This window comes from Lonchura striata, unplaced genomic scaffold (assembly GCF_046129695.1).
Source record: "Lonchura striata isolate bLonStr1 unplaced genomic scaffold, bLonStr1.mat Scaffold_91, whole genome shotgun sequence".
NCBI classification, from domain to species: Eukaryota; Metazoa; Chordata; class Aves; order Passeriformes; family Estrildidae; genus Lonchura; species Lonchura striata.
Genome location: NW_027461190.1, coordinates 1,232,678 through 1,260,674, shown reverse-complemented (window position 1 = coordinate 1,260,674; position 27,997 = coordinate 1,232,678). Strand labels below are relative to the sequence as shown.

The following is a 27,997-nucleotide window of genomic DNA, read 5'->3' as shown; positions in this document are numbered from 1 at the left end:
AGTAATTCTGATAGTTTTATTTATTATGAAAATAAATCACAACCACCCAGCCCCACACAATTCTGATCCCACAACCTCAAATTTGGATCTCACTTTGCCCGATCACCTTCCAACCCCATCTCATCCTGGAGGCTGAGGAATTGAGCAATTTTAGCATGGGACTGAGGTGGCAACCAGCCATTTTGAGGTAGGATTGAGTCACTTTGAGGTGACAGACAAATCCACTTTGGGTTTTGGAGTGCAAAGATATGGAGAATACTACCAGATATCCCCCAAGAACCCACAAATCCTCCAGAATATGTTCCCAAACAGTAAATTCCACCTCAAATACCTCTAAAATGGTGGGACTTCTGACATCTCTGGTCAATACTCTTTTTAGTCATTTTTCAGGTGTTTTTAAGTGATAAAGACAAATCAGAAGAAAATTAGGGCCAAACCAACACCAGAGACCCCTTGAGCATCCCCTGGACACTGGACAAAACAAACTCAGCAGAAATCAAAGTTAACCCTCCATAAAATGCCTTGAGGAAGATTTGCTCTTTCCACATGTCATTTCTGATGGAAACACAAATAAATCCCAAACATGAATAGACAAACAACAGAAGCAATTCTGTGGCAATTCCAAATTTCATCAGTTCCAGCACAGCTCCAGCTACTCCAGGGGCCATCTTCTGTTAATGGGCCATTGAGTGTCACTGCAGGACTGATAAAATTACATTATCCCATTGTGGGATGCTCCGCCCAGGGGGAGGAACCAAGCATTCCTACCTGGATATAATCTCACCCTTGCAACACCACGACCACCTTGCCTACTGGCTTCCCAGAGGACAAGAGCTCCATAACCACCACTGGACCTGCAGAGGAAGACCAGACCCTTCTACAGGATCACTGCTTTGACAGAATCACGTTCATCACTCCAGCTGGACTGCAGCCACCATTTCATCAGACTGCTACCACCACTCTGAGCAACGAGGTGTCAGGTTATATCCTGACTCTGTCAGATTAAGCCAGTGTTTCTGTATCATTGCCTTGATCTTAATTTTCTTATTCAATTGTCATTCTGGCTTAGACTCTCTCCCTGGTTTGCTTTGAAGCCAGTACAAAACTCACTGTGCTCATCCCTTGTTTTCCTCCCAAAACAGGATTTCCCGTACCCAAATATTCGCCAGATGGAGAAGAAGGTTGTGAGGAAGAGGAAGATGCCCTGGGACACCAAGGCAGGTGAGGAGGAAGTCAGTGCCCCTTTCCCCCTCTCTCCTGCTCCATCTCCCAGCCCAGCCTGGCCCCCAGCTGCAGGACAGCCCCGCTGCTGGTGCCCTCCTGCCGGGGACGCACTGGGGGGATCTCCTTGCCCTTCCCTCTGGCACTGAGGCAAATCCCATCTACTCCTTGTCCTTCCTCCCCCAGAGCAAGACCTGATCGTGGAGACCAGGAAAGACAAATCCCTGCAGCAGAACCTCATGGAAGAAGCTGTTTTGAGCAACTCCACATTGCAGGAATCCAACGGGAAGGAAAAGCCCTGGAGATCCCAGAGGAGGAAGGGCTGCAAGGCCAGCCCAGGATGCTCTGAGGAGGAAAGACCCACTCTGGGCCTGGAAGGTGGGCAGAGCTTCAGCCAGAGCTCTGAGCTGGTGGTCCCTGAGAAGCTTCCTGATGGGGAGAAGCCCTACAAGTGTTTGGAGTGTGGGAAGAGCTTCAGGCAGATCAATAATCTGAAACGACACCAGATGATCCACACCGGGGAATGGCCCTACGAGTGTGGGGAGTGTGGGAAGGGCTTCCGCTGGAGCTCCCACCTCATCAGGCACCAACGCATCCACACTGGGGAGAGGCCCTACGAGTGTGGGGAATGTGGGAAGGGCTTCAGCTGCAGCTCTGCCCTTTTCAGCCACCAACACATCCACACTGGGGAGAGGCCCTACGAGTGTGGGGAATGTGGGAAGGACTTCAGCTGCAGCTCTGCCCTTGTCCGCCACCAACGCATCCACACTGGGAAGAGGCCCTATGAGTGTGGGGAATGTGGGAAGGACTTCAGCTGCAGCTCTGCCCTTGTCCGCCACCAACGCATCCACACTGGGAAGAGGCCCGATGAGTGTCCCAAGTGTCAGAAGCGGTTTCACAGCAGCTCCAGTCTCCTTGTACATCAGCAGATTCACACGGATGAGAGGCCCTTCCGCTGCCCTTACTGCAGGAAGGGCTTCAAGCAAAACTCCCACCTCATCATGCACCAGCGCATCCACACTGGGGAGAGGCCCTACGAGTGTCCCAAGTGTCAGAAGCGGTTTCACAGCAGCTCCAATCTCCTTGTACATCAGCGGATTCACACGGATGAGAGGCCCTTCCGCTGCCCTTACTGCAGGAAGGGCTTCAAACACAACTCCACCCTCGTCACGCACCAGCGCATCCACACTGGGGAGAGGCCCTACATGTGCCCCACTTGTGGGAAGAGGTTTCACAGCAGCTCAAATCTCCTCCTGCATGAGCGGGTTCACTCCGAGGAGAGGCGTTTCCTCTGCCCCGACTGTGGTAAGGGCTTCAAGCAGAACTCCCATCTTGTCAGCCACCAACGCATCCACACTGGGGAGAGGCCCTACTTGTGTCCCCAGTGTGGGAAGAGCTTCACCCGGAGCTCTCACTTGACCAAACACCAACGGAGCCACTGGTAAGGGAAGTCCTGAAAATTCCCCAGCTGCAGGAAGAGCTTTGTGCACTGATCCATCTTCATTCCCCATTGGAGGACAATGTTGGGAAGAGCCCTGGTGATCCATGTTCCCTGTGATCCATGCTGGGAAGACATATGTCCCTTTTCTTGCCCCTACCAATGACCTGATGTGGGATTGAAGAACATGAGGGTCTGGCCATGGCCCTGTCACTACATTCACTCCCACCTCAGGTCATTGCCAGGGGCAGGAAAGGGACTCTCTCTGTCTTTCCCTGAGGAGACGGGTGTCCTTTCCATGCAGGAGGAAACACGTGGCCAGGAAGATACAATTGATGGTGATGTAGTTTTCCCTGTAAATAGTTTTCTTATCCCTTCTGTTGTTAATATTTTTTCTGTTTCTGTTTGTTCCTTATCTTGTTGCTGTTCCCAGTAAATTGTTCTTATCCCAGCCTGAGATCTTTCCCTTTTTTCCTTCAATGGAAGGTGGGAGGGCAATGAGTGCATGCAAGGTTTTAGCAGGAGCAGGAAATTGAGAAATGCCATTCCTGAACCCCGGCCTGTGGAAACCGAGCATCCCAGCTGGTGCCAGCCCTGGTGGCCATGGCAGCAGCCTTGGGAGCGGGTCCCTGGCTGGGGCTGAGGGAACCTCTTCACTCTGGTGCCCAGGGACAGGAGTGGAGGGAGCGGCTGCAGCTGAGTTGAGGCAGGCTTAGGTTGGATCTCAGGAAAAGGTTTTTGCCCAGAGGCTGCTGGGGCACTGCCCAGGCTCCCCAGGGAAGGGTGACAGCTCCAGGGCTCTCTGAGCTCCAGCAGCGTTTGGACAGCGCTGCCAGGCCCAGGCTGGCAGTGTTGGGGTGTCCTGTGCAGGGCCAGCAGTTGGACTCGAGGATCCTGATGGGTCCCTCCCAGCTCAGCCAATTCTGTGGTTCTGGATCCATGACCCTGGGGATGGGAGTGCCAATGGTTGCCATGGCAACGGGCTCCAGGCCTGAGCTGGTGTCCATGGCAACCACCCCTGGCATGGGGTCTCCATGGAGCTGCCCAGGGACTGACCATAGCAACAGGGGCTGGGGATGGTTGCCATGGAAACTGACCATAGAAAAATGTTTCCTGGAGATGGTTGCCATGGAAACTGACCATAGCAACAGGGTTTCCTGGTGATGGTTGCCTCCTTAGAATGAGATTTGTCACAGGATCTCAGAGGGGTTCCATGGGGACTTTCCAAGAGTCTCCAGTCTGTTCAGGAGCTGGAATGTCACACACAGAGACAGGGGCTCCATGGAGACCTCCCAAGGGTTTCTGGGGATGGCAAAGAGCCGTGTGGTCAGAGGCAGTCACAGCCATTCCATGGTGACATCCCAGGGCACCTTGGGCTGCAAAGGCACCGATCTGTCACAGGCACTCACGGGGGCTCCACAGTGACATCCCAGGAGTCCCCAGGCTGCCAAAGAGCCAGGATGTCACACACACTCCTGTCATGTGCAGAGTGGGAGCTTCAGGCTAAAGCTTTATTTCATTATTGGAGAAACTCCTGCTGAGTCATGAGATGGAGACACACAGCAGCCACCATGGGTTCTAAAAGCCCTGCAGAGCCCCCAGACTTCTAAAATTCCTTTTAAGAGAGGAGACTGGGAGTGACTGGATCCAATCCTGGCCCCAGAATTTGTCAAAGGTTTATGTATAAACGATTGGACAGGTAGAATTGAACAATCTGTCAATGCAATTTGTCCCACAGGATTAATGATGGAATACCAGATATATTTATATAAATACAATCTGATAATGACTAGACAGTAAGCTCTTAACCAGAGTTATTTACTCCACAGTCCAGAATCTATAACACCTATAGGATATTCTGCTCTAGGAAGCAATTTTGAAGTCAGCAGGGCCTTGCTGGAGTTGTTTGAGCCCATTGCAGGCAGAGCCTCCTGCTCCAGCAGGAACTGCCTTTCCTGTGCCAGGAGCAGGGCAGGTCCCGCTGCAGGAACAGCCCCAGGCCAGCCCCAGCACAGGAAAGGCCTCGGGCACAAGGGCAGAGTGCCGTGCTGGGAGCTGTGCCAGGGACAGCCCGAGGCACCACAGGCACCTTGGCAGCAGCAGCTGCTTGCAGGGCATGGCCAGAAGCCTCCCTTGCAACCCGGCCTGGTGGCCAGCGCTGCAGAGCTGCTGCCTTAGGGCTCATTTCTGGATGGGCTCTGAAAAGCCACTTCTGCTCCAGGAGCCTGACGGGGAAGCCATTGGCCCAGCACCTTGGGGACAAGATATTAATGACAAAACTCTTCATTCCAGCAGAGACAAGGCAGGGGCAGAGGAAAGGGGAGAGCCAGGCCCAGGGGACAGGGCTGCCATGGTGATGGCTGTGAGGTCACTGCCCTGCAGCAGCCTGGCTGCCCTCAGCAGACATTTTGGCCAGAACTGTTGTGAGGGCACCCAGCACATCCAAGAACCCACACAACAGGAATTCCATCCTTGGGGAGGGGAGGGGATTTCACTGGGTCAGGTTGCACACACTCCCTGATTTTTGAGCATTCCTGGGATGGGAAATCCACTTCTCTGGAAAAACATTTGCCATTTTGTGCCACTCTCATCACTGTAAATATTTCCTCCTTCTAACAAATTTAAATCCACTCTCATTCAGTTTAGAGATATTTACCATTGTTCTGTCACTGCTAGACTTGGGAGAAAATAACTTTGATAACTATTTTTCCATTTTCACAGACCTTAGGGAGGACCCAAATATCTCCCAAGATGGGGTTTGAAGGCTTCATCACATAACGAACACGTAGAGGCTGCAGGCTCTGGGCTCAGCTGTGTGCAGACTGAGGACAGAACAGGAGTAGCCTGGGAAGGATTGAAGGGTGGTTCCACAGATGCTGGAGTTTTATTTCATTGCATAAAACAGCCGGAGAAAGAAATAATGGCACCAAAGGTGTAGAGTGCCCCTGCCCAAGGAGGTGGGGATTTTACCCAGACACAGCATCCGGCGAGAGCGTGACTTAAAGAAGATTCCACCCCTCCACGCTGTGGGGTGTGCCCTTGAAATCCTGGGAAAAGACACTCTACCCTATCTGATCAAATGAGGAATGGCCCCAGAATGTTCTTATTTTTCTGTACCCTTATTGGCTTAAATTGTGCTGCAATGTCCCCACTGTAGTTTTTTCCATTGATTGTCCTCCTCGATCCACCCCTTTGCAGTCTCCTGCTCCTCTTAATATTGGACCTTGATCCTAAACTCCACCCCTACCCTGTAATATAAAAATGTTGACCCTACCACCTCGTTTCTTGTGTATGTCCCTGGGAAAATGAAGAATCCTCAGTTTTCTAAAGCAAGACCTGTCCTGTTGCCTTCCTTTCCCTGTTGGTCATTGGTGTCTGCCTGAGGTCTGAGACTCTGGGGCCTGGGGCAGTTGTTGTGCCTTTTGCTGCAGCAGAACACAACAGTGCTTTCCTCCCTATGGAAAAAAGAACCGTCCTTATCTATGCAGAAATTGCGGGAATTGGGCTTCCACCTCCCAAATTCCCTATATCCAAGGGTTGCTTTCAGACAAAAGCTACCAGGAAAGAGAGGTCTGGTTGCCCTTGGCCCCTGGTGGCCGCCTTTCATCTGCCCCTCTAACGCTGGTGTTCCATGCTTTCCTTCCTATGGAAAGAACCATCCTCCTCCAAGTGTCCATGTCTAAAATTGAGATTCCACCTATAAAATTCCCTATATCCAAGGGTTGCTCCCAGACAAAATCTGCCAGTACCATCAAGTTTGGCTCCCATTGGCCTCTGGTGGCTGCCCCTGCCACACTGGGGCTCGGTGCTTTCCTTCCCATGGAGATCACTGTGACACTGTGGGCACCTCATGGAACCAAGGGGATCATTGTGGCACCACTGGAGCCCATGGAACCAAGGGGCCATGGTGACACCGCGGGGCATCATGGACCCAGAGACCATTATGACTCTGTGGGGCCTGATGGAACCATGGAGACCATTCCTACCCTTCAGGGCCTCATGTCACCAAGGGGGCATTGTGACACCTCAGGGCCTCCTGGAAGCCTGCAAGCTCTGGCTGTCCTTGTCCTCTGGTGGTCATCTCTCATTCCCCCAGGAAACATTGGCACACTGTTCCTTCATTCCTGTGGTAAAGAACCGGCCTTCATGTCCAGGGACCATGGCCAAAATTAGAATTTGGCCTCCCAATTTCCGTGTATCCAAGGATGCTCCTACACAAAAGTAGCCAGGACAGACAGGTCATGCTGGCCCTGTCATCTGGTGATTTTCTTAGACTCTGATCTGAATGTTTTCATTTGAAAACACCTTGGAGAGGGCCCAGAGATCTCCCAAGGAGGGGTTCTGAGCCCTTGGGCACATAGCCACTGCATATGGACAAAGGAGCTCTGTGCTCTGTGCTGCCATGGTGGTTTTGCATCATGGAAGGGATGTCCTGGGAGAAGCTGCTAGCAGTTTCCTCTGTGTCTGACAAAAACCAATCAGTAATTAGCTTTGAGAGCTGACAGTCTGTTAAAGCACTAAGGAAGCTGCAGACGCCTCTGTGCAGACACAAGTTAGAGATGAGAAAGCCTGGCTGGGTCTCTCTCCCTTCTGGCCCCACAGAGGTGCCGAGGCCGGCCCAGCCCTGTCTCGGCCGTGGGGCCGGGCGGCTCCTGCCGTGGGGCCGGGCCCCTTCCCAGGGAGCCGCCAGGCGCCATCGGCTGCCGGGCAGGGCAGGGGAGGCCGCGGGGCCGAGGCCGGGCCGTGGCTGCGGGTGCTGACATCTGGCCCTGCCGAGCCCTGCCCCGCCGCCAGCCCGGGCCCGGCCAGGATCCGCCGGGCCCCAGGAGCAGCCCCGGGCCGGGCCGGCTCGGCCAAGGCTCTGCCGCCCTTGGGCTTCGCCCGCAGCCGGCGGGCAGGGCAGGAGAAGCCATCGGCCCCGGCCGTGCTGCTGCTGGGCTCTGGCCTGGCTGCTGAGATCCTGGCCCTGCCCCAGCGCGGCCCAGCCTGACACAGCCCCAGCGCAGCCGCTGCAGAAACCTCCATGGCAAAACAGCTCCGGCCGCCAGCACCGAGCCCGTCCGGGCTCACGGAACCATCTGCAGCCCCGGGAGATATTGACTCTGCCAGTGCTGCCATCCTCCCTCCAGTGAGAGAAAAGGACACAGGGCAGGCACACAGAGGAGCAGCATGGACACACCGAGGGCAGGGAAGGGGAAGTTGAGTCCCAGATGGGAGGGATGAGGAGATGCCTTGATCTTGGGGCTGGAATATTCTGGTTAAGCTATGGAGAAGGATGTCATTGATAGATCAGACTCTCTTTTTCCCTGTAAGGCACTGAAAAGTATGGGGCGATGACTTGTTTCAGCAAAGGCCTCCCTGCTAAAGTGAGCAAATGTTGCAGTAGCTGTGATCCCATGAGAAGTTTCAACAGAGACAGACAGAAGAGTGATGAGACCTTGAGCCCTCAGGGAGAGAAGAAGACCTCTGTTCCCAGACATGATGATTTCAGAAATAGATGAAGAGAACCTTTGCTCTTAAACAGCTCATCTTGAAACTAATACCCCATAATTTCGCATGGCCCATAAGCACAGCTGTGGGAAAAGGTGGGAAAAGATGGGGGGGAGTTCATCATTGCAGATTTCTCCAGGCAGTTGCTATTTGTAGAAGTGAAAATCCATGAGATAACTGTTGTCTTGTGGAGAAGTCTCCATAACATTAACAAGAGGAACTTCCCTCCCTAAGTGAACTGCAGAAAGACTGTTCTAGAGCTGGTAAACTGACTGAAAATTTTAGGTTTTGTCTCTTTACATTGTCAGATTGTATAGACAGAGGAAGTGTTCTGAAAGTTTAGTTCTGATTCTTATTACTATTTCTTTCAGTTTCTCTTAACAAACTTTTCTTTATACTCTTAAAGTTTTGATCCCACTTTGCCTTTCTCCTAATCCTATCTTACAGCACGAAATGAGTAAGTATATTCTAGTGAAAGCACTGGTAATAAGCCAACACAGAACCCATCACACTAATTGATGCATTGGCTGAGAAATCTCATAGTGGCAAACCAAAACCATTACAAAAACTTCCTGATGAACTGCCCCAGACAAGAGAGAAATCAAGGCAGAGCCATGGTTTGTCAGGACTTGCTTGATCCCCGTGGTGCATTTGGAGCTGAGCCCTGGAACCTCAGAGCCTGAGAGGAGATTGCACAAACCTTTCCAGGAGTCAGAGTCAGAGGAAACACCCGAAGTGTCACAAAACATTAATGGGACATACTGAGGTCCATCCCTAACACAGGCTCCTCATGGACTCTATGGAGGAGAGAACTGGAGGCCAGGATGGCACAAAAATCTCTTAGAGACTCAAAATGGCACAAATACCTCTCAGTGTGGAAAGGACAATCCAAAGTACCTCAAAAAAGTTGAGTATCTCAAAGTATTAATGAGCTCCACTGAGTGTCAATTCAAAGCACACAAGGGACTCATTAAAACAGATAATTTGAGGCTGAGACTGCACTGTCTCATAAAGTCTGTATCAAAAGGGAAATACCAAGTACCTTAAAAGAACTGAAGTACCTTGAAGCATTAATGAGCCCACTGAGTGTTGTTACTGACAAAGATTCTGCAGGGACTAATTAAAGAAGATAATTGGAGGCCATGATTGCAGAAACCTCTCACAGACTCCAAGGTAAAGCAAAACCCAAAGTCCTTTGTAAAACCTGCAGTCCCTGGAATCATGAAGGAGCCCCCAGGGCCATTCCTGACCAAGGCTCCCCAGGGACTCCTTCCAGCAGATCCTTGAGGCCACTGGGATGTGGGCTAGGGGGGGATGCTGAGGGCAGGACCAGGGGCTGACAGTGCCCAGCCTGGCTGGGGCTGTGCCAGGAGGCCCCAGGGCCTCAGGACAAGGTGTCTCCTCACAGCCCTTGGTGGCACAGACCCTGCTGTGCCCCAGGGCACCAAGACTTGGCTTCTCTTTGTCCCCACCTGGCATCAGTGCCTCCAGTTCTCTGCTCTGCCTGGGGCCTGGGGACACTTTCTCAGTCGTGTCTCTCAGTGGGACCCATTAAAAGTCCAAGAAACTTTGGAATTGGATTCCGACTTGGAGTTCAGGAGAGGTTTCTGCAGCTCCCTCTCAGGGCCTGATGTTCAGGGTCTGAGCACAAAACTCCAGAGGCTCATTAAAGTTCTTGTGCTGTGTCTGTGCTGCTGAGCTGGGCCGGGCTTCTGGCACAGAGGGTGATCCTGGTAACCAAGCAGAGCTTCAAAAGCACATTTCTCTTGCTGAGCAGCTCTTCTCCCAGCCCAGCAGGGCTAGGGCACTGCCTGCAGCCAGCCCGGGCACAGCACAGAGGCACAGAGAGCTTCAATCAGTCAGGGCTGGGAAGGGGCTGAGAAGTGCCTGGGGCAGAATCACTGCCAGCCCTTGGCACAGGAACCTCTGGCTGCAGGACAATGCAGCTGCAGCTCCTGGAGAGATCTCCTAAAGCTGGAACATGCCAATGCCCACAGACCCTGTGAGTGCATTCTCTGCTCATCTCCTGTGCAGAGCAGCCAGGGGTGCCCAGGGCTGTCCTGCAGAGCAGGGTCCTGCAGCCCAGGGCGCTGTGCTGGGCCAGGGACTCTGCTGCCTGCCAGGGACAGCTCTCAGCCGGCCCTGGAGCTGCTCCCAGCGCTGGCCAGGAGCTGTGGGGGGAAGGAGCCACCCTGAGCAGGGCAGGTGCTGCTGCTGAGAGGGGCTGGCTGGGGCAGGGCTGCTCCCAGCTCCAGACCAGCCTGGGCACAGCTCCGGGGGACACTTCCCAAAGAAGGTAAGCCTGGGATTGCTGTAAAGATCAGGAGCTTTCCTGGGAGTGTTTCTATTTCCTGCTTGGTGCAGGATGGGAATGTTGGGGTGGTGACGTAAAGATTTTTGCTTTTTATACATTTTTCATATACTGTAGCTCTGTAAGTTAATATTTTATAATTATAAAACTATAATCCTTACTTAGCTTCATTAAACTCTTCATTAGCTTTATCAAACTACTATTATGTACTTATGTAACTGTAATCTTTGCTGACACTAGTATGTTTCCTACCTTTCTCTTAGATTTTAGTACAATAAATTGACTGTCTAAATACATTCCTGAAATACTGTATAGTCTTATTATCAGGAAGAGTGTCTACAAGAAGAATATTTTGTTATTTGACCACAATGTGAATAGTCATAACTAAAACTGGGGCAAAGAAGTCCTCGGACTTACTGCAATGTGTTGAGCCAGGGGTGTGGAATTGGGGCAACTGAATCTCCTATTGGACGTTCCTGTTAAATATCCTAATTAATTGATTTTAATGAACTTTTGAAATCAGGGGCTGGGTGTTCCTCATCCTCACTGGGACACCTGGAAACTTCCAATAAATGTCTGCTTTTTACTTTACTGTTCTAACACTGTTCCAAGGGTTCTTCTTTTGTCTTTTGATTATCAGCAGCAGGGGGTTGAGAGAAGCAGAACAGAAATTGTAATCCCAGAATCACAGAACATTCTGAGTTGAAAGGAACACACAGGATCATCAAAGGAATGTTTGAACATTTACAGAGACTCCAGAACTGTGACTTTGGGTGGTCAGTGTCTCTGCTGGGAGCCTCCCAAAGGGCCTTTAGCCACTCCTCAGCCCTGGGCAGCAGCAGCATCACCTCTGCAGGGCCCAGCAGGGCTCTCCTGAGCTGCCCTTGCCCAGCTGCACACAGAGCCTGCCCCAGCCAGGGCCCTGCACACAGACAGGTTTCTGTAGGGCCGGGCCAAGGGCACACAGGGTGGGATGGGCTCTGTGAGCGCTGGCAGGGACAAGGCACCTCTCAGGAGGGGATGTCCAGGCCCAGGGAGATGCTCAGGGAAGCAGAGGGGGCTGAGCAGAGCAGTTCTGGGGGAACAAACCCATCCAGCCCGTCATCTTCCCTCAGCCACAGGAAATCCTTTGCCTCTCACATCTCTCAGTGGCAAACTCTGAGTGCAGCAGGAATGATGGGGATTTCTGACCTCAGAGAGCGAGCAATAATGTGTCGGTAAGAAAATAATGGCAAAAATTCTTTCCTGCTCTCCATGTCCTTTAGAAGTGTGAGTGCAGATGGTACCAAGCATTTCTGCAGTAGGAGCAATTCCCCTGACAACTCCTGAATATCCAGCCTTGTCCCTCTGCCACATGGCCACAAACCCAGGGCAGCAGGGCAGGGATGGCTCCTTGAGTGCCCCCACGCACAGCCCTGGATGCTCCTGGCACATTCAGCCAGCACAACTGGAGCTCAGGCAGGGACCTGGGTGAAGGTTTTCCCAGAGCAGGAACAAGGGTGGGTGAGTCTCAGCAGGACAGTGTGCAGGGAATGGCCCAGGTTTGTCTCCAAGCAGTCTCTCCTGACTTGTCACTGTCCTTTCTCCATGAACAGGTGCCCATGTGCAGCCACAGCAAATGTCCAACAGCAGCTCCATCAGCCACTTCCTCCTGCTGGCACTGGCAGACACGCGGCAGCTGCAGCTCCTGCACTTCTGCCTCTTCCTGGGCATCTCCCTGGCTGCCCTCCTGGGCAACGGCCTCATCATCAGCGCCGTAGCCTGCGGCCACCACCTGCACACGCCCATGTTCTTCTTCCTGCTCAACCTGGCCCTCAGCGACCTGGGCTCCATCTGCACCACTGTCCCCAAAGCCATGCACAATTCCCTCTGGGACACCAGCACCATCTCCTACACAGGATGTGCTGTACAGGTTTTTCTGATTATCTTCTTCCTTGGATCAGAGTATTTCCTCCTGACCATCATGTGCTACGACTGCTACGTGTCCATCTGCAAACCCCTGCACTACGGGACCCTCCTGGGCAGCAGAGCTTGTGCCCACATGGCAGCAGCTGCCTGGGCCAGTGCCTTTCTCAATGCTCTGCTGCACACAGCCAGTACATTTTCCCTGCCCCTGTGCCATGGCAATGCCCTGGGCCAGTTCTTCTGTGAAATCCCACAGATCCTCAAGCTCTCCTGCTCCAATTCCTCCCTCAGGGAACTTGGGCTTCTTGCTTTTACTGCCTGTTTGGTATTTGGTTGTTTTGTGTTCATTGTTTTCTCCTATGTGCAGATCTTCAGGGCTGTGCTGAGGATCCCCTCTGAGCAGGGACGGCACAAAGCCTTTTCCACCTGCCTCCCTCACCTGGCTGTGGTCTCCCTGTTTGTCAGCACTGGCATATTTGCTCAACTGAAGCCCCCCTCCATCTCCTCCCAATCTCAGGATCTGGCCCTGACAGTTCTGTACTCGGTAGTGCCTCCAGCCCTGAACCCCCTCATCTACAGCCTGAGGAACAAGGAGCTCAAGTCTGCAGTGTGGAGACTGATGACTGGTGCTTTCAGGAACATTAAACTGCTGGCCAATTTCTGCAAAACACTTGTAATACAAGTAAACTTTGATATTTCTTGTTGTTTTCCTTATGGAGATTCTTTTTCTTTGTTTTACATTTTAATGTTGTCCACAAACAAATGTCAGCAGCCCCTGTTTGCATTGCACACAGCAGGCGGGAGCACCCCTATGCTGGTGCTGTGGGGACATGAACCTGAGGCAGCACAAATGCCATCAGCCCCTGGGGCCAGGAAGGGCTGGGGGACACCAGGGAATCCACTCAGCTTTGTCCTGGCCTCTGCAGCCAGCCAGAAATTTGTTCCCATCAGCTGGGAGTTTCCTGTCCCACTGCAGACGCTGCTGCTCAGAGCCAGAGCTGCCTGGCAGCCACCCCCAAACTGCCCTGAGCATTTCCTTAGTTTCCCCTTTATTTCTTTACTCTTCCTGCTACAAATTTCTTCCTCTTGCCCTGCCCTGTTCCCTCCCCTGCACACAGCCCATCCCTGTTTGCCCTTTCCTCTCTGGCCCCACTCCCCATTGCAGTTCCTGACTTGGCACCATGGGAACAGCCCTTGGGGAGCAGGATCATCCCACAAATGCTGCAGGAATTGTCTGCAGGCTCCTGCAGTGCCTGGTGCTGCTCCCTTGCCAGAGGCACCCCAGGCCAGGGGGGCACATCTGGGCTGCTGTGTCTGGCTGTGGGGCTCCCTGTTCTGGGCAGTGAGGAGGAGCTGCAGAGGCTCTGCAGGACTGACAGGATGGGCTTTGGGGCTGTGAGGAGAAGCTGAGGGACCTGGGCTGCTGGAGCTTCTGAAGAGGAGGCCCAGGGCTCCTCCTGCAACTGCTGCAAGGGTGGTTTCAAGGGAATCACAGAATCCGTAAGGTTGGAAAAGACCTTGGAGGTCATCAAGTCCAACCTGTGCCCTGACACTGTCTTGTCTCTTCTGAGCCTCCTCTTTTTCAGGAAAAACAACCCCAGCTCCCTCAGCTGCTCCTCACAGGACTTGTGTTCCAGACCTCTCCCCAGCCTTGTTTCCCTTCTCTGGACATGCTCCAGCCCCTCCATGTCCTGCCTAAATTGGAGGGCCCAGAACTGGACACAGCACTCGTGGTGCTGCCCAACCAGTGCCAAGCACAGGGGAAGAATCACTTCCCTGCTCCTGCTGGCCAGACAATTCCTGATCCAGGCCAGGAGCCATTGGCCTTCTTGGCCACCTGGGCACACAGCTGGCTCATGTCCAGCCTGCTGTCCATCAGTCCCTGCAGGTCCCTTTCTGCCTGGCTGCTGTCCAGACACTCTGTCCCCAGCCTGTAGTGCTGCAGGGGTTGTTGTGGCCAAAGTGCAGGACCCGGCACTTGGACTTGTTAAACCTCACCTTGTTGGATTTGGGCCCTGGATCCAGCCTGTCCAGGGCCCTGTGCAGAGCCCTCCTACCCTCCAGCAGATCAACACTCACATACAGCTTGGTGCCACCATGGTTCCATGAGTCCCCAGAGTGTCCCAATGGTCTCCATGATTCCATGAGGCCTCCCAGTGTCACAATGTCCCTTTGGTTCCATGGGACCCCTTGGTGTCACAAAGTCCCTTGGATCTTTGGGCCCCTCACTCTCACAATGTCACAGTGGTCCCCCAAGGCCCTGAAGTGTCACGGTGGATCCTTGGTTCCATGAGGTCTGGCAGGGCAGCAATGCTCTCCTTGGTCCCACATTGTCACAATGGCCTCTTGGTCCCAAGAGCCACCACGGTGTCAAACATGTTTCATTCATTCCATGAGTCCCTGAGGAGCAGTTCAGGCCTCTTGGGTCACTGGAGCCCTGCAGGCTCACAGTGGCCCCATCATGACATGAGGTCCTGCTCTGTCACAAAGCTCTGCATGGTTCCACAAGGCCCTGCAAGGTCACAGTGGCCTCTTGGTTCGATGCAGCCTCAGAATGCCACAAGGAATTCCTTGGTGCTGCAGTATCAAAATGGAGCCCTGGCGGCACGAGATCCTGCAGTGTCACCAGGGTCCCTTGGTTCCATGGGGCACCACAGAATAACAATATTTCCCTCCGTTCTCAGAGTCATTGATTCCTGTGGGTCTCAGAAATGCCTCAGAATATTGTGGGGAGGGACTGGGGACAAAGTGTTATTGATTGTCAGACATGAAGAGTCTTGATTTTCATATCAGTTCAGACTGCAATAGGAGGTGCAGGGGGTCAGTATCAATTGGGACACTGCTGATATAAATGTATAAAAAGGAAAAGAAAACAGGACAAAACTGGTCTCTAAGCATTGTTTTCAATACAGTATATTGACTTTGAATACACTTCCGAAATCTGTTTCATTAACCAGAGAAGTATTGAAAACTTAATATATTCCCAGGAGCTTTTCTTTTTCGCGCATTTTGAACAAATATTTATGAGCTATTCTCACTGAATTCCTGAACTAAAGAGCTGAAGAAAGAAAAGGCCTCTGGAGCAGTAAAATTCATCAGCAACCCCCAAGTGGCTGAGGATGCATCCCCATCAGAGCACCAATGAGCAGAAATGGGCACAGCTTTGTGGCTGCCCCAGCTCTGGGATGGGCCCTGGGCCTGGAGCAGGAGCAGCTCTGGAGGGCCCCAGGGCCGGGGCTCTTGTGCTGGCCTGGGCAGATGGGATGGCAGGAGGGGCTGCAGAGCTCTCAGCACCTCAGGCAGAGGGGAGCAGGGCAGGCAGGGAGCTCCTTTGGCCTTGGCCAAGCCCCTTCCCCCATGGTGGGGCTGAGTCCTGGCTGAGCTGCAGCTGCTGCTGTGCCCTTGGCAGGGGCTGAGGCCGTGGGGCAGTGCCCAGAGCAGCCTGGGCTGAGCAGAGCTGTGGGGCCAGAGCCGGCTGGGCTGTGCTGGGGAGAGGCCCTTGGTGCTGCCCAGAGCTCAGGGCAGCTGGCAGAGCTGGCAGGGAGCTGGGCTGGGCTGGGAGAGCCTGGCACAGAAACCATCAGTGTCCATCTCAGCCTGGCTGAGCGGGCAGGGGCAGGACTCAGCCCAGGCCTTGTGGGGCAGGGCCAGCGCCTGGGCAGGCATTGAAAACAGGCAAGAGCCCCAGAGAGGAGGCTGCTCTGTGCCCTTGGGGCATGGACAGAGCAGGGAGGGGCCCAGGACATTTGTCAGCGCCAGCCTCTGTCTGTGCCAGCCCTGGGCAGCCCTGGCTGCTGAGCCCAGCTCTGCCCTGGGCTGAGTTTGGCTGTGGCCCAGCTCCATCCTCCTGCGGGGCTCAGGGCCTGTTCCCGGCCATGGCCAGCCCTGGCCGCCTCTCTGCTGGCCCCGAGGCCGGCAGAGCCCGGGCAGGGCTGTCTGTGCAGCCCCACAGGTGCCACGGGCTCGGCAGGAGCTGGCAGAGGCTGCCCAGCAGGGAGGCCATGGGGCACAGAGCCCCAAGGCTGCCCAGGGCCCCACGGCACAGGGGCCGTTCCCAGCCGCAATGCTCCTGTCCTGGGCTGGGCTGCACAGGGGCTGTGGCACCATGGCTGGGCCAGCACAGGGCCACAGAGGGGCCACGCAGCCGCTGCCGGGGCTGGCAGCAAGGCCAGGCACAGACAAGGAATTGCTGAGCATGGCCTGCGCTGGCCAGGGCTGTCTGTGCCCAAGGCAGAGCTCAGCTGCCCTTGGGGGCTGCAGGAACACTCAGGAGCCTAAAGAGCCTCCATGGCTGTGCTGGAGACCAAGGCTGGAGCAGGGAAATGCAGGGCTGCTGTGCCATGGGGAGGGCATGGAATTCCAGCACAAACCTCAGCTCTCTGATGGTCCCGGCACCGTGCTGGGCCCTGTTCCAGACTGGAGCAGAGCAGATGTTGATGGCACAGGAGCACTGTGGGGCTGGCAGGGACCTGCAGCTTGCAAGGTGCTCTGCTCTCCCTCAACTCCTCTCTGAGAGATCCAATCCCAGCTCGGCACCTCAGGGCACAAGTGGCACTGCCTGTTCATGGGCACACAGCTGATGTCTGCCTGGAAAGGGACACAGGTATTAATACTTGTACATTTCTTGTTATACAAGGACATTTTTATTGTCTGGGTCAGTTCACTACTTTTAAAAAATATCAAAGTTTTCCCCACCAGTAACAGGAATTTCCTGGAGGTGTACTGTTGAGGAAACAGAAGCAATACTGATCTTCCCATCTTCTTGAATCACCAGTATTCTCTTTGTACCATCTCCCCCTTTCTTCAGGGGTTTCCAGTTCTCCTGTTGAAATGGTCATGTCTTAGGGCATCTCTTCACCAGACCAGCTGGTTCTATGTCCCAACTGTTGCCCCCAGATTTCTTCCTCTAGGTGCTCTTTGGTCATTCAAGGGCCTCTCAAGTGACTCGATTCATGCTTTGAACAACACGGAATGACCCTATCTTTCTGAAGTTAGAATAAATATGAATGATATCTTATTGTGTTTATATCCATCACAGAATTACCATTTCCTATGTCTTTGTCTAAAACTGTTCCTGTACAGAAATCCCCTGCGGATGAGGGACATGTCAGATGCTGCTGGGCATCACAGAGAGCTGAGGGAAGAGCTGAAATGGTTATTACACTGATCAAATGTTTAACTTTTGTTCGTTGGCAAGAAACCTTTCTGTGCCTCTGAGTGTCACCATCCCTGAGCCCAAAGGACACAAACCTGATGAGTTGTGGTTCCCACTGCAGGGGCTGCACTTGGACCTTGGCTCTGCACAGGAGAGCTCTTCATCCACTTTCCCTCTTTTCCTCCCTCTGGGCATGGAGGCAGCTCCTGACTTCAGCCTGTGACTTGTGTGTGCAAAGAGCAAATCTGGGCAGAATTGGGGCAGGGAAGGTTTTGGGGGACCTTGGGATCTGTGCTGGGCACAGAAGGTGTTTTCCACTGCTCTGAGACTGTCTGGATTTAATAGCCAGCAGAGGAATGACTTTTGCATTGGATGGAGCTGTGCCTTCCCCAGGCTTTGTTGGCTGGCAATAAATGAACATCCCTCTGTGTCTGGGGCAGCTCCTTCTCCAAGGAAAGCAGGTGGGAGTTGGAGCCAAGGAGCTGAAACCTGCAGGTGCAGCCTGGGCTGGAGGGAGCTCAGATTTGCACAAGGCTGCTCTGAGTGCCAGGGCTGGGATGGGGGAAATGGTGGGGTGAGGGTAGGGACAGAGTCTGATGGATTGTCAGCCATAAAGGGTCTTTATTTTCGTATCTATTCAAACTGCATGAGGAGGTACTTGGATTCAGTGTCAATTGGAGATTGCACATATCAATGTATTAACTAAAAAATCAAAATGGGACCTAAAAAATGGTTCCTCACTCCCTGTGTAAATAAAATTAATTCATTTCAATTACACTAATGGAATCCACCTAACCAACCACAAAGGATTTGAAAACATAAATCAAATTATTCCCAGAGGCTTGGCTTCTTAATGTGTTCTGAATGTTAATGAGCCCTGGAGCACTGAATTCCTGCACTGAAGAGCTGAAGGCTGAAGAAGCCTCTGGAGCAGGAAAATTCAGCAGCAGCCTCCAAGTGTCTGAGGATGTCAGCAGCCCCCACTGAGGCCATCCCTGCCCAGAGACCCTGGGGGAATGGGCAGACAAGGAGAGCGTCCCTGGGGCTGGGGCAGCAGAACTCAGAGGCACCAGCGGCTCCAGCTGGGAAATGGAGTGTGGGATGGGGCTGTGAAAGCCCTGCCTGGGCTGTGCCAAGCAGGACACACAAGCCCTGACCCCCATACAATAAAAAACTCTCTCAAGGTGACATTCAAAAGGAATGACAATTATTTCTGTCCTCTGAGTTGGATGGACTGGAGCAATACTATCAGGAGTTTCTCAGGAGCTCTAAACAACTAAACAGCCTTTACTAGGAAATTTAGAAAAATCAGAGAAACTTTGGCAAATGTTTTAATATGGCATTCAATCAACAAAAAAAACTTCTCAAGGCATTAACTTGGCCCATTCAACTTCACAAACTCTAAACCTGTTCAATTTTAAGATAATCAAAATTTGCAAGAGGACAGAAACAGAAGAAGTAGACACAGAAAGAGAGAAAAATAATACTTAGAGAAGCACACACAGAGCTACCAACTACTGGATTCCTGCAATGTTCAGCTGGAAATTCCAAGAGGAGGAAGGGTCAAGATGTGTGCTTGCCTTGTGGTCAGCCTTAAATCCCCCTTGGTGTTCCTGAGCCCTTCCCCCAAGTGGGACCTGGTGTCATTTGGTCACTCAGGAGCTGGGCTGGGGCTCCAGAGGTGGCTGTGGAGCATTGCCTGTGCTGTGCCAGGGACTGGCAGACACTGCTGGGCTGGGATAGAGGCTCTGGGGAGATTGGGGTTCCAGGGCAGGGCAGTGCTGGGGTTCCAGGGCAGGGCAAGGCTGGACCTGCCCCTTCCTCCCCCACACTGAAATGTTTCCAGCCAGCAATCTCCTCCAGTCTGTCACAACAGTCAATATTGGTGGTGAAATCCCAATATGGCCATTGACACCTGCAGGAGAAGGACAGTTGTTTTCTATAGGAAGGAAAGCCCCGAGCCCCAGTGAGAAGAGACCCTGCAGGTGCCAAGCTGTCAGGCAGCCCCTGGAGGTCAAACCAGCCAGACCTGTTCCATGTTCCCTTGGATCCTTGGGACCCCACAGTGTCCCAGGGGTCTCCGTGGTTCCCAGGCCCCAGAATGTCAAGTGACTCCTCTGTTCCATGAGGCCCAAAATGTCACGATGGACCTTTGGACCCTGGGGGTTTGTGGTGTCACAATGGTCTCCTTTGGCTCCTCAGTGTCACAATGGAACACTGATGACACGAGGCCCTGCAGTGTCACAATGGACCTTTGGTTCCCTGCAGCCCTGCAGTGCCACAAAGGCCTCTTGGTTTTTCGAGGCCCCACAGTGTCACAATGGTCCTCTTGGTTCTGTGGGGACACCCGGGGTCACAATGGTCTCACTGGTGCTGTGAGGTCTCACAGTGTCACAATGCTTTGCTTATTCCGTGGGGCCTCATAGTATCCCAATGGTCTCCATGATTCCATGGTGCCCCACAGTGTCACAATGGCCCCTTGGTTCCATGAAGCTGTGAAGTCTCTTAATGGTGTCTCCATGACTCCATGAGGCCTTGCAATGTCACAATGGACCTTTGGCTCCCTGGGGTCTCACCATGTCACAACTGTCCCTTGGTCCCATGACACCCCAAAGTGTCATAAGGGTCTCCACGGTTCTATGAGGCCCCACGGTGTCACATTGGCCCCTTGGTTCCATGGTTCCTGTGCTGGTGCATTCCCCCCTCCCCTTCTCAGGCCGCCCTGCCAGATGAGAAATGCTCGCTGGCCTCAGCCTTGGCCAGCAGCCCCTGGGCTCAGCTCCTCTGGAGCTCAGCACAAACACGCTCTGCTCCAGGCACTGCTGCTGCCCAGCCAGCTCCTGGCTGCTTTAGGAGCAGCCCTGGGAACTGTTTGTGTTCCCTCGGTGGCACAACATCCCTGTTCTCAGCCTGCCAAAGAAAGCTGCTGATGCCAAGTGCGGCCAGGGTGAAACATGGCTGGGACTGCAGCCCCTCTCTTGGGGCCCTACAAACAGCGCTCCAAAAGGAGCCCTTGGAGCTCTCCTGGGCCAGAGACTCCTTCTGAGTGGGGCCTCTCCGAGCCGGGAACTCTCCCGTTTGCTGCACTCGGGGATCCCCAACAACGAGGGAGCCTGGGCCGATCCCCCCACTCCTCCAGGCTCAACCCTTCCCTGCTGGGGAGATGCCAAAGCATCCCCAGGGAGCATTTCCCTGCCCTCAGGGGAATTTCTCACAGGTGCCTTGCACTGACTCTCTGTGTCTGTGTGCACACAGGAATGCCTGTGCTGGGGAAATGTGGCAGGAATGCTGCTCCCTGAGGGGTCTGACTGCCTTGGATAGCTGAGCCAGTCAGGCCTGTAGGTAAGGCTAAATCACGAGGTCTAAGCTAAGTTAAACGCTGCTAAGAGTTGTTCTTTTGCTAAGTTCATATGTTTAATATAAGTTATATGTTAAGTTAAATATTGTTAAATGTTATTCCTGTTTTAAATTGCATAGTTATAGTTTATAAGTTAGGTTAAATACTGTTAAGCTCTGTTCTTTTGCTAAATTGTTAAGTTTAATGTAGAAATTAAGGTAAAGGTATAAGGTAACTCCTATTAGGTTTTAGGTCTGTTAAGGTTTTGGGCCATATTCCTTTTATCCTTGCCCTCATTTTTTTTGTGTCACACACACAGGGACAGTTCTCGGTTCATTTCTGGTTTGATTGCCTGGATTTTGTTTGGTTTTGTTGTTGCTTTGTTTCCTTGCTGTGCCTGAAGTGTCCAGTCAGGAGCAGAGTGACTCTTGCCAAGGAACTTTGTGCTGCTGTCGCTTAATATTAAATCTGGTTTTTGCTGGGGATTTTTTCAGCACTCTCAAACCCTCATTGGTTACAGGGTGAAGGAGCCCTGGCCCAGGCTCTGGCCCTGGGGGACACGGGGACACTGCCGGGGGGTCCCTGTCCCCCTGTCCCACCCCCACAGCCTTGGCCCCCGTCCCCGTGTCAGGCTCTGGGGTCGATCTCGTGGAACATCCTCTGGGGGAGGCTGCGGCGCCAGGGGCAGGGGGACTTGGGGGGACAGGGGACCCTGCTGTGCACGAGCAGCGTTGGACTTCTCTGGGGGAACTGGGAGGGGGCTAGGGCAGAGTGACCTCCCCGGTGACCTCACACAGCCTCTCAGATGTCACATAGCCATCTCTGTGATGTCACACAGCCCAGTCTGTAATGTCATACAGGCCCTGTGATGCTGGGCAGTTCCGGTGCCATCCCAGCAGTGGCCTCTCCCTCCTGCCCCGTCCCTCAGCTGGTGCCACCCTTGGGGCTCTGGGCTATGGCTTCTTCTCCCTGGGCATCCCCTGCTGCCCGCCCAGGTTTTCCCGAGGAGCTGCTGCCCCTGAGCCAGAGGCTCTGCTCTGCTGCCCTGGGTACCCCGGGGCTCCCAAAGCACCCCACGGCCAGGCCGGGCCCAGAGTGTCACAATGTCCCCTTGGGTCCATCAGGCCCCACAGTGTCACAATGCTCCCTGCGCTCTCTGAGGCCCCACATCACCCAGGCCAGGCCATTGCTGTGGTTCCAGTCCCTCCCAGTATGATCCCAGTGATTCCCAGTCTCTCTCAGTATATCCCACTTGATCCCAGCATGCTCCCAGTCACACCCACTTCCTCCAAGTTGCTTCCAGCATAATTCCAGTTGCCCAGAACCACTTCTAGCCACCCTCAGTGCAGTACTAGTTGCTCCCAGTACATCCCAGTTGCACCGACCATGGTCCAAACTGCCCTCAGAATGTTCCTGGTCACTCCCAGTATGATCCCAGTCCCCCTCGGTGTTGTTCCAGTTCCACCCAGTATGTTCCCAGTTGCACCTAGTCACCCCTAGTACAGTCCCGCTCACTGCCAGTATGACCTCAGTGGCCCCCATTACAGACACAGTCACTCGCAGTTGCCCTCACTTGCCCCCAAAATGGTCCCAGCTGTTCCCAGTGTTGTCCCCTCCAGTATGGTGCCAGACACTTCCAGTATATTCCAATTGCCCCCAGCATGCTCGATCCCAGTCACCCCAGAGTCCCCAGTATGGTTCCAGTTGCCCCCAGGATGACCTCACTCATTCCCAGTATATCCCAGTTACCTCCAGCAGGCCCCCAAACCCCCTCCCAGCACCACAAATGGCCCCAAGAGCCACAACAGCCTCTCTCAGTCCCACCAGGAGTCCCTAAAACCCCTCCCAGCCCTCCATGGAGCTGAGCGGGAAAGGTTGGTGGACAGGAACATCCCCAGCAAGGGTCAGCTAGGACACTTCAGCAGCAATTTGGGCATTTTGTGGGGAACACTTGGACTGGGCAGACACAGGCCAGGGACTGGGACAGACAGCCGGAATTCCTGGAGAACAGATGAGGTTAGATGGACCCGTTCTGCTGGAACAACTACAAGAACATGGCCATGTCCCTTGGCTTGGATGGTCCCAGAAGAACCAAATCCTCCCCTTAACCTCGAATTCACATTCAAATCCCAGTAAAATGATTCAGCTTTAGATCTCTTTACTTGATTTCTTTATTTTTACCCCAATTCTAGGTGTTTTGATGGGATAAACAAGGAGATTATTCAGGTGGGAAAAGATCTCCATGATCATCCATTATTGCTTGATGCCACCAGAAGAAAAAGTGACACAGCAGGTAAGAATTTCTTGGGCTTTAAAGTCAAAGAAACAGCTCTTCCCAATTAATTTTCAATGTTGATCAGAGTCCCGATGGATTTTCCTGGTCTGTGTTCATCCAGGTGTCTATGGGCATCCAGGAGGATTTGAAGACCACTTTCCAGGTGTCTTCTCATCAGAGATCACAAGGAATGTGGGTCACCAGGGCTCTGACCAACATGGGTCTACTAAAGGGGGATGGAGTGGGAGCAGCGCATGAAGCTCTTCCTGCAGTCGGGGCAGTGACAGGGCTTCCCTTACCTGTGCCTAAGTTGGTGTCGAGTCAAGTGAAAGCTCCTGGAGAAGCTCTTCCCACACAGGGGACACTCATAGGGCCTCTGCCGGGTGTGGATGTGCCGGTGCCGGACAAGGTGGGAGTTTTGCTTGAAGCCCCTCCTGCAGTCGGGGCAGCGGAAGGGCCTCTCCCCGTTGTGAATCCGCTGGTGCTTGCAGAGAGCAGAGCTCCACCTAAACCTCTTCTGACACTCGGGACACTCATAGGGCCTCTCCCCAGTGTGGATGCGTTGGTGGATGATGAGTTCTGAGCTCCAGCCGAAGCCCTTCCCACACTCCCCACACTTGTAGGGCCATTCCCCGGTGTGGATCATCTGGTGGCGGATCAGGTGGGATTTCCGCCTGAAGCTCTTCCTACACTCCGAGCACTTGTACGGCTTCTCCCCATCATGAAGCTGCTCATGGACCACCAGCTCTGAGCTCTGGCTGAAGCTCTGCCCACCTTCCTGACACTGGGTGTGTCTTTCCTCCTCAGATGACCTTGGGCTGGTTTTGCAGCCCCTCCTCCTGTGGGATCTCTGGGGCTTTTCCTCCCCGTTGGGTTCCTGTGCTGTGGAGCCGCTCAAAATGGCCTCTTCCATGAGGTTCTGCTGCGGGGATTTGTCCTTCCTGGTCTCCATCTGCAGCTCCTGCTCTGGGGGAGGAAGGACAAGGAGAGGATGGGATTTGCCAGTGGGAAGGGCAGGGAGATCCCCCGAGTGCATCCCCAGCAGGAGGACACCGGTAGCGGGGCTGTCCTGCAGCTGGGAGCCAGGCTGGGCTGGGAGATGGAGCAGGAGAGAGGTGGAAAGGGGCACTGACTTCCTCCTCACCTGCCTGGGCATCCCAGGGCATCTTCCTCTTCCTTGCAGCCTCCTCCTCCATCTGGAAGATATTTGGAGATGGGAAATCCTGTTTTGAAAGGAAAACAAGGGATGAGCACAGAGAGTTTTGTACTGGTTTCAAAGCAAACCTGGGAGAGAGTCTAAGCCAGAAGGACAATTTAATAGGAAAATTAAGATCAAAGCTATGATACAGAAAGACTGGTTTAAACTCACAGAGTCAGGATATAACCTGACACCCTGATAATCAGGGTGGTGGTAGCAGGCTGATGAAATGGTGGCTGCAGTCCGGCTGGAGTGATGAACGTGATTCTGCCAAAGCAGTGATCCTGTAGAAGGGTCTGGTCTTCCTCTGAATGTCCAGTGATGCTTATGGAGCTCTTGTCCTCTGGGAATGCAGCAGGCAAGGTGATTGTGGTGTTGCAGAGGTGAGATTATATCCAGGTAGGAATGCTTGGTTCCTCCCCCTGGGCGGAGCATCCCACAATGGGATGATGTAATTTTATCAGTGCTGCAGTGATACTCAATGGCCCATTAAGAGAAGATGGCCCCTGAAGGGCGTTATCAGGGCTGAGCCATGGAAGAGATAAAGAACACTGCCCCACCTGTTGATAACAGTTTTTGGAGATGGGGACTGAAAACACTTTTGGTTACATCTGACATTGTAACCTGAAACAGTGAGGCAATCCCTGCTCGGGGTGGGGATGAACACCACCCCCCTTACCCAAACTGGCTCAGGTGTAAAACCCCCACCCTGGGAAGGCCACACACACAGGGGACAATGTCACACTTGCCCTGTCCCAGGGGAGACCTCTGTCCCTGTCAGTCCCTTGCTCTCCCCCCTTTTCTCTTTCTTTCAATCTATCTCTCTACATCACATTTACTGTCAATAAAATCCACTTTGGATTTTGTCTCCTTAGCAGCTTAATTGCGGCAGAGGCATCTCTCTAACAATTTTGTTAACCAGATTGTGACATTATTTTTGCACAGTGAGTTCAGGGCACTGTTGTCTGACCCCAAGCGTGTTTGACAGAAGCGTGGTTCCCTCCTCTGAGGAGTTTGTGGCTCTTTCTGGAGGAACTCTTGGAAACTTGGATGCAGCTTCCTCTGAGTGACTTTTGGGAGAATTTATGAGGAAAATGGCTCTTGTGGGTGGCCAGTGTAGAGAAAATATTTTGTTTTCCTTCTTTGAAAAGTCTGTTAAAATCACTGGAAGAAAGGGATAAAATCATACCAGCAAGACTGGCAAGGATCATTCACCACGCAGTGAGGAACAAAAGGTTACTAACGTCCCACAAGAAGTCCTGCTAAAGTAGCTAAATGCCAAATAACTCCTGAATACACAAGCTTTGGGGCTTTGCCAAACGTGAGAATCATTTTCTCTTGCTACCTGTCTCCTTTGTGACAGCTGCACTGAGCTTTCCCTCCCTTTTAATAACCTGTATTGGGCTAAATGTCCACTTTTATCACAACCTGCCAGCAGCTGAGCTGGAGTTGTGCTGGAAGTGGTGAAATTTGAAATTGCCACAGAATTGCTTCTATTGTCAGTTTATTAATGTTTGGGATTTGTTTGCATTTTCATCACAAGTGACTTGTGGGAAGAGCAAATATTCCTCAAGGCATTTTTTGTAGGGTTAAGTTTGATTTCTGGCAAGTTTGTTTAACCTGGTCCCCAGGGGATGCTCGAGTGGTCTCTGTGCTTCTCACCCTGGGGGATGCTTGGGAGGGGCTTGGATGGGTTGTCCCTTTCCCTGTCACTCCAGGCCATTCCCCAGGGGTGTCCCTGGCCCTGTTACCCCAGGGCATTCCCTGAGGGATTGTCCCCATCTCTTTCACCCCAGGCTATTCCACAGGGGCTGTCCCTGTCCCTATCCCTGTTACCCCAGGCCATTCCTGAGGAGGTGTCTCTCTCCCCGTCACCCCAAGCCATTCCCCAGGGGGTCTCCATCATTCTCACCCCTATGCCAGGGGAGTGCTCTGTCCCTCTCAGGCAAGATGTGCTTGGGCGTTGAAACAGGGTATTTTACAGGTTAAATTTAACAGGGTAGAAATCCATTTGGATTTAGGTGAAATGTGCTGTTTTGAAGTATTAGCAGCTTGCTAACATAGGTAAAATGTGCTGTTTAATCTGCTAGCTCTGTTGCTGAAACGCAGATAGAGAATCAATCCCCACAAATCCTGTAAGGAGTTGTATGGACGGTATGTTTATTGCAGCGCTGGATGCATGTGGGGATCGTTCCCCTTCAAAGGACATCAGCACCCTGTGTAAGAGACGGTCCCAAGTTCCCCTCATTTTTGCCTCATGTTTGCCGCAATGGCAGAGACTGAGATCCTGGAGACCCTGATTGGAGTTCCGGCTTGGAGAGGTGATTTTTGCAGGTGTATTTGCTGTACCACCACAGACCACTGCTTCGAGCAGGGCCTGGCAAGGACCTGGCAAGGAGTGGCTTGTTCTACGCGCTCACACCGGCTTCATGATACCTGCTGAACCCACGGATTTTCCCACCTCTTGGCCAAATGAACTTTGGGGTAACTCTGGTGATCTCTCATGGAAGACCCCTCATCTCTCTCGTGACCACTGTGACAGACAGAGATCGAAGCCCCTCCCAAGGACTGAGACTGAGACCCCCACCACAGAGAGGAGGGCTGGCCTGATCAATGTGAGATGTTTCCCAGGTGTGGTTGATGGACTAAGAAGACAATGTCTCTCACAGCTGAAAACATGACCTGTTCCTCCTCGGTGGCTTCAATGGACTTATTCTTCATTCTACCTGTTCCCCCTCAATTACTCCAATAGACTTTCATTTTCTTTTGCCTGTTTCCCCCACTTAGACAGAGGACCATGAAAGACCCCTGAGATTACCAAGATTTTGAGATTCTCCCTGACACAAGAAAATAGATTGTCATTGTCTGGACCAGAGAGGATTTTGTCTGCTTTGAAACTATAAACCTCTTTCCCCTCCTTTTCTTTCTATCCTTTATTTCCCTTCTGTCCCCTCCATTGCATTTGCTGTTGGCACTCTATAATTAAGATGCATTTGTTGTGATTAAAGTGATGGTCCCCTGCTGTTTGCCTTTTTGCATTTTCGGGATTAGTAAATGAAACATCATGACACCCTGCTCCTCCAAACGGATCTTGACACTCCCTCACGGGATTGGGACCTGCAGGCAGGGTCCCTTCCTACCCCAATAGTTCTGGGATTCTGTCAGGGACTCGCTTCCCTTTCCTTCTTCCCTCTGCTTCCAGCTGTGAATGTGTCAGAAAATGCCCAGCAAATCCACCTTTGCTGTGTGCTTTGGGAGCTCACACAGCTGCTGCACCTTGTCCCCTGCCCTGCACAGCTCCTTGGGAGGCACGGCAGGAGCAGCACCCTGAGAGCCTCAGGAATGCCCCTATGGGATCCATGTCACACACTCCCAGGGGCTGGAATTCCAGTTCCCAGCCAGGAAAAGATGTTCCTGCCCTTGAAGGAAAAGCTCTTAACAAGGACCCAAAAGCCAAGTGGAGCAAGATCCTACAGTGACATTTCACTGCCAGCCTTCATAACTTCACCCATGGTTGTTGTAGCTCATGGATTGGGAATGAAATCAGGGCAGGGTCTTTTGTAAGAGCTGCCCTGGGTCAAGGGAGACACTGAGAGAGAAACAGAGCAGGTGAAGGAAGGCAGGAGAGAAAGGAGGACACAAACACAATCAGCTGAGAAGGTGGCAC

General features: G+C 52.9%; 2 protein-coding genes across 2 annotated transcripts in view; both read left to right on the top strand.

Annotated features, from left to right (window-relative positions):
- The window catches only part of LOC110484634 (uncharacterized), a 164,290-nt gene that overhangs the window by 85,273 nt on the left and 51,020 nt on the right, over positions 1–27,997 (top strand). The window contains exon 6 of the mRNA XM_077790796.1: positions 1,694–2,607. Coding sequence (XP_077646922.1) covers positions 1,694–2,607 — 914 coding nt within the window. The remainder of the gene's footprint in view (positions 1–1,693; positions 2,608–27,997) is intronic.
- On the top strand, positions 12,079–26,763 carry LOC144248797 (olfactory receptor 14C36-like). Its single transcript, XM_077790785.1, has 6 exons — positions 12,079–13,047; positions 22,477–22,549; positions 22,593–22,731; positions 23,050–23,150; positions 26,500–26,550; positions 26,705–26,763. Exons 1-6 carry the CDS (start codon positions 12,079–12,081, stop codon positions 26,761–26,763), a joined length of 1,392 nt encoding a protein of 463 aa, XP_077646911.1.

What these genes read in the sequence shown, in the direction of transcription:
- LOC144248797 (XM_077790785.1), top strand. Translation starts at nt 12,079, where the DNA reads ATGTCCAACAGCAGCTCCATCAGCCACTTCCTCCTGCTGGCACTGGCA. An exon ending in CAGTCACCCCAGAGTCCCCA is followed by an intron (nt 22,550 to 22,592) that starts GTATGGTTCCAG and finishes ACTCATTCCCAG; the next exon opens with TATATCCCAGTTACCTCCAG. An exon ending in AAAGGACATCAGCACCCTGT is followed by an intron (nt 26,551 to 26,704) that starts GTAAGAGACGGT and finishes TGCTTCGAGCAG; the next exon opens with GGCCTGGCAAGGACCTGGCA.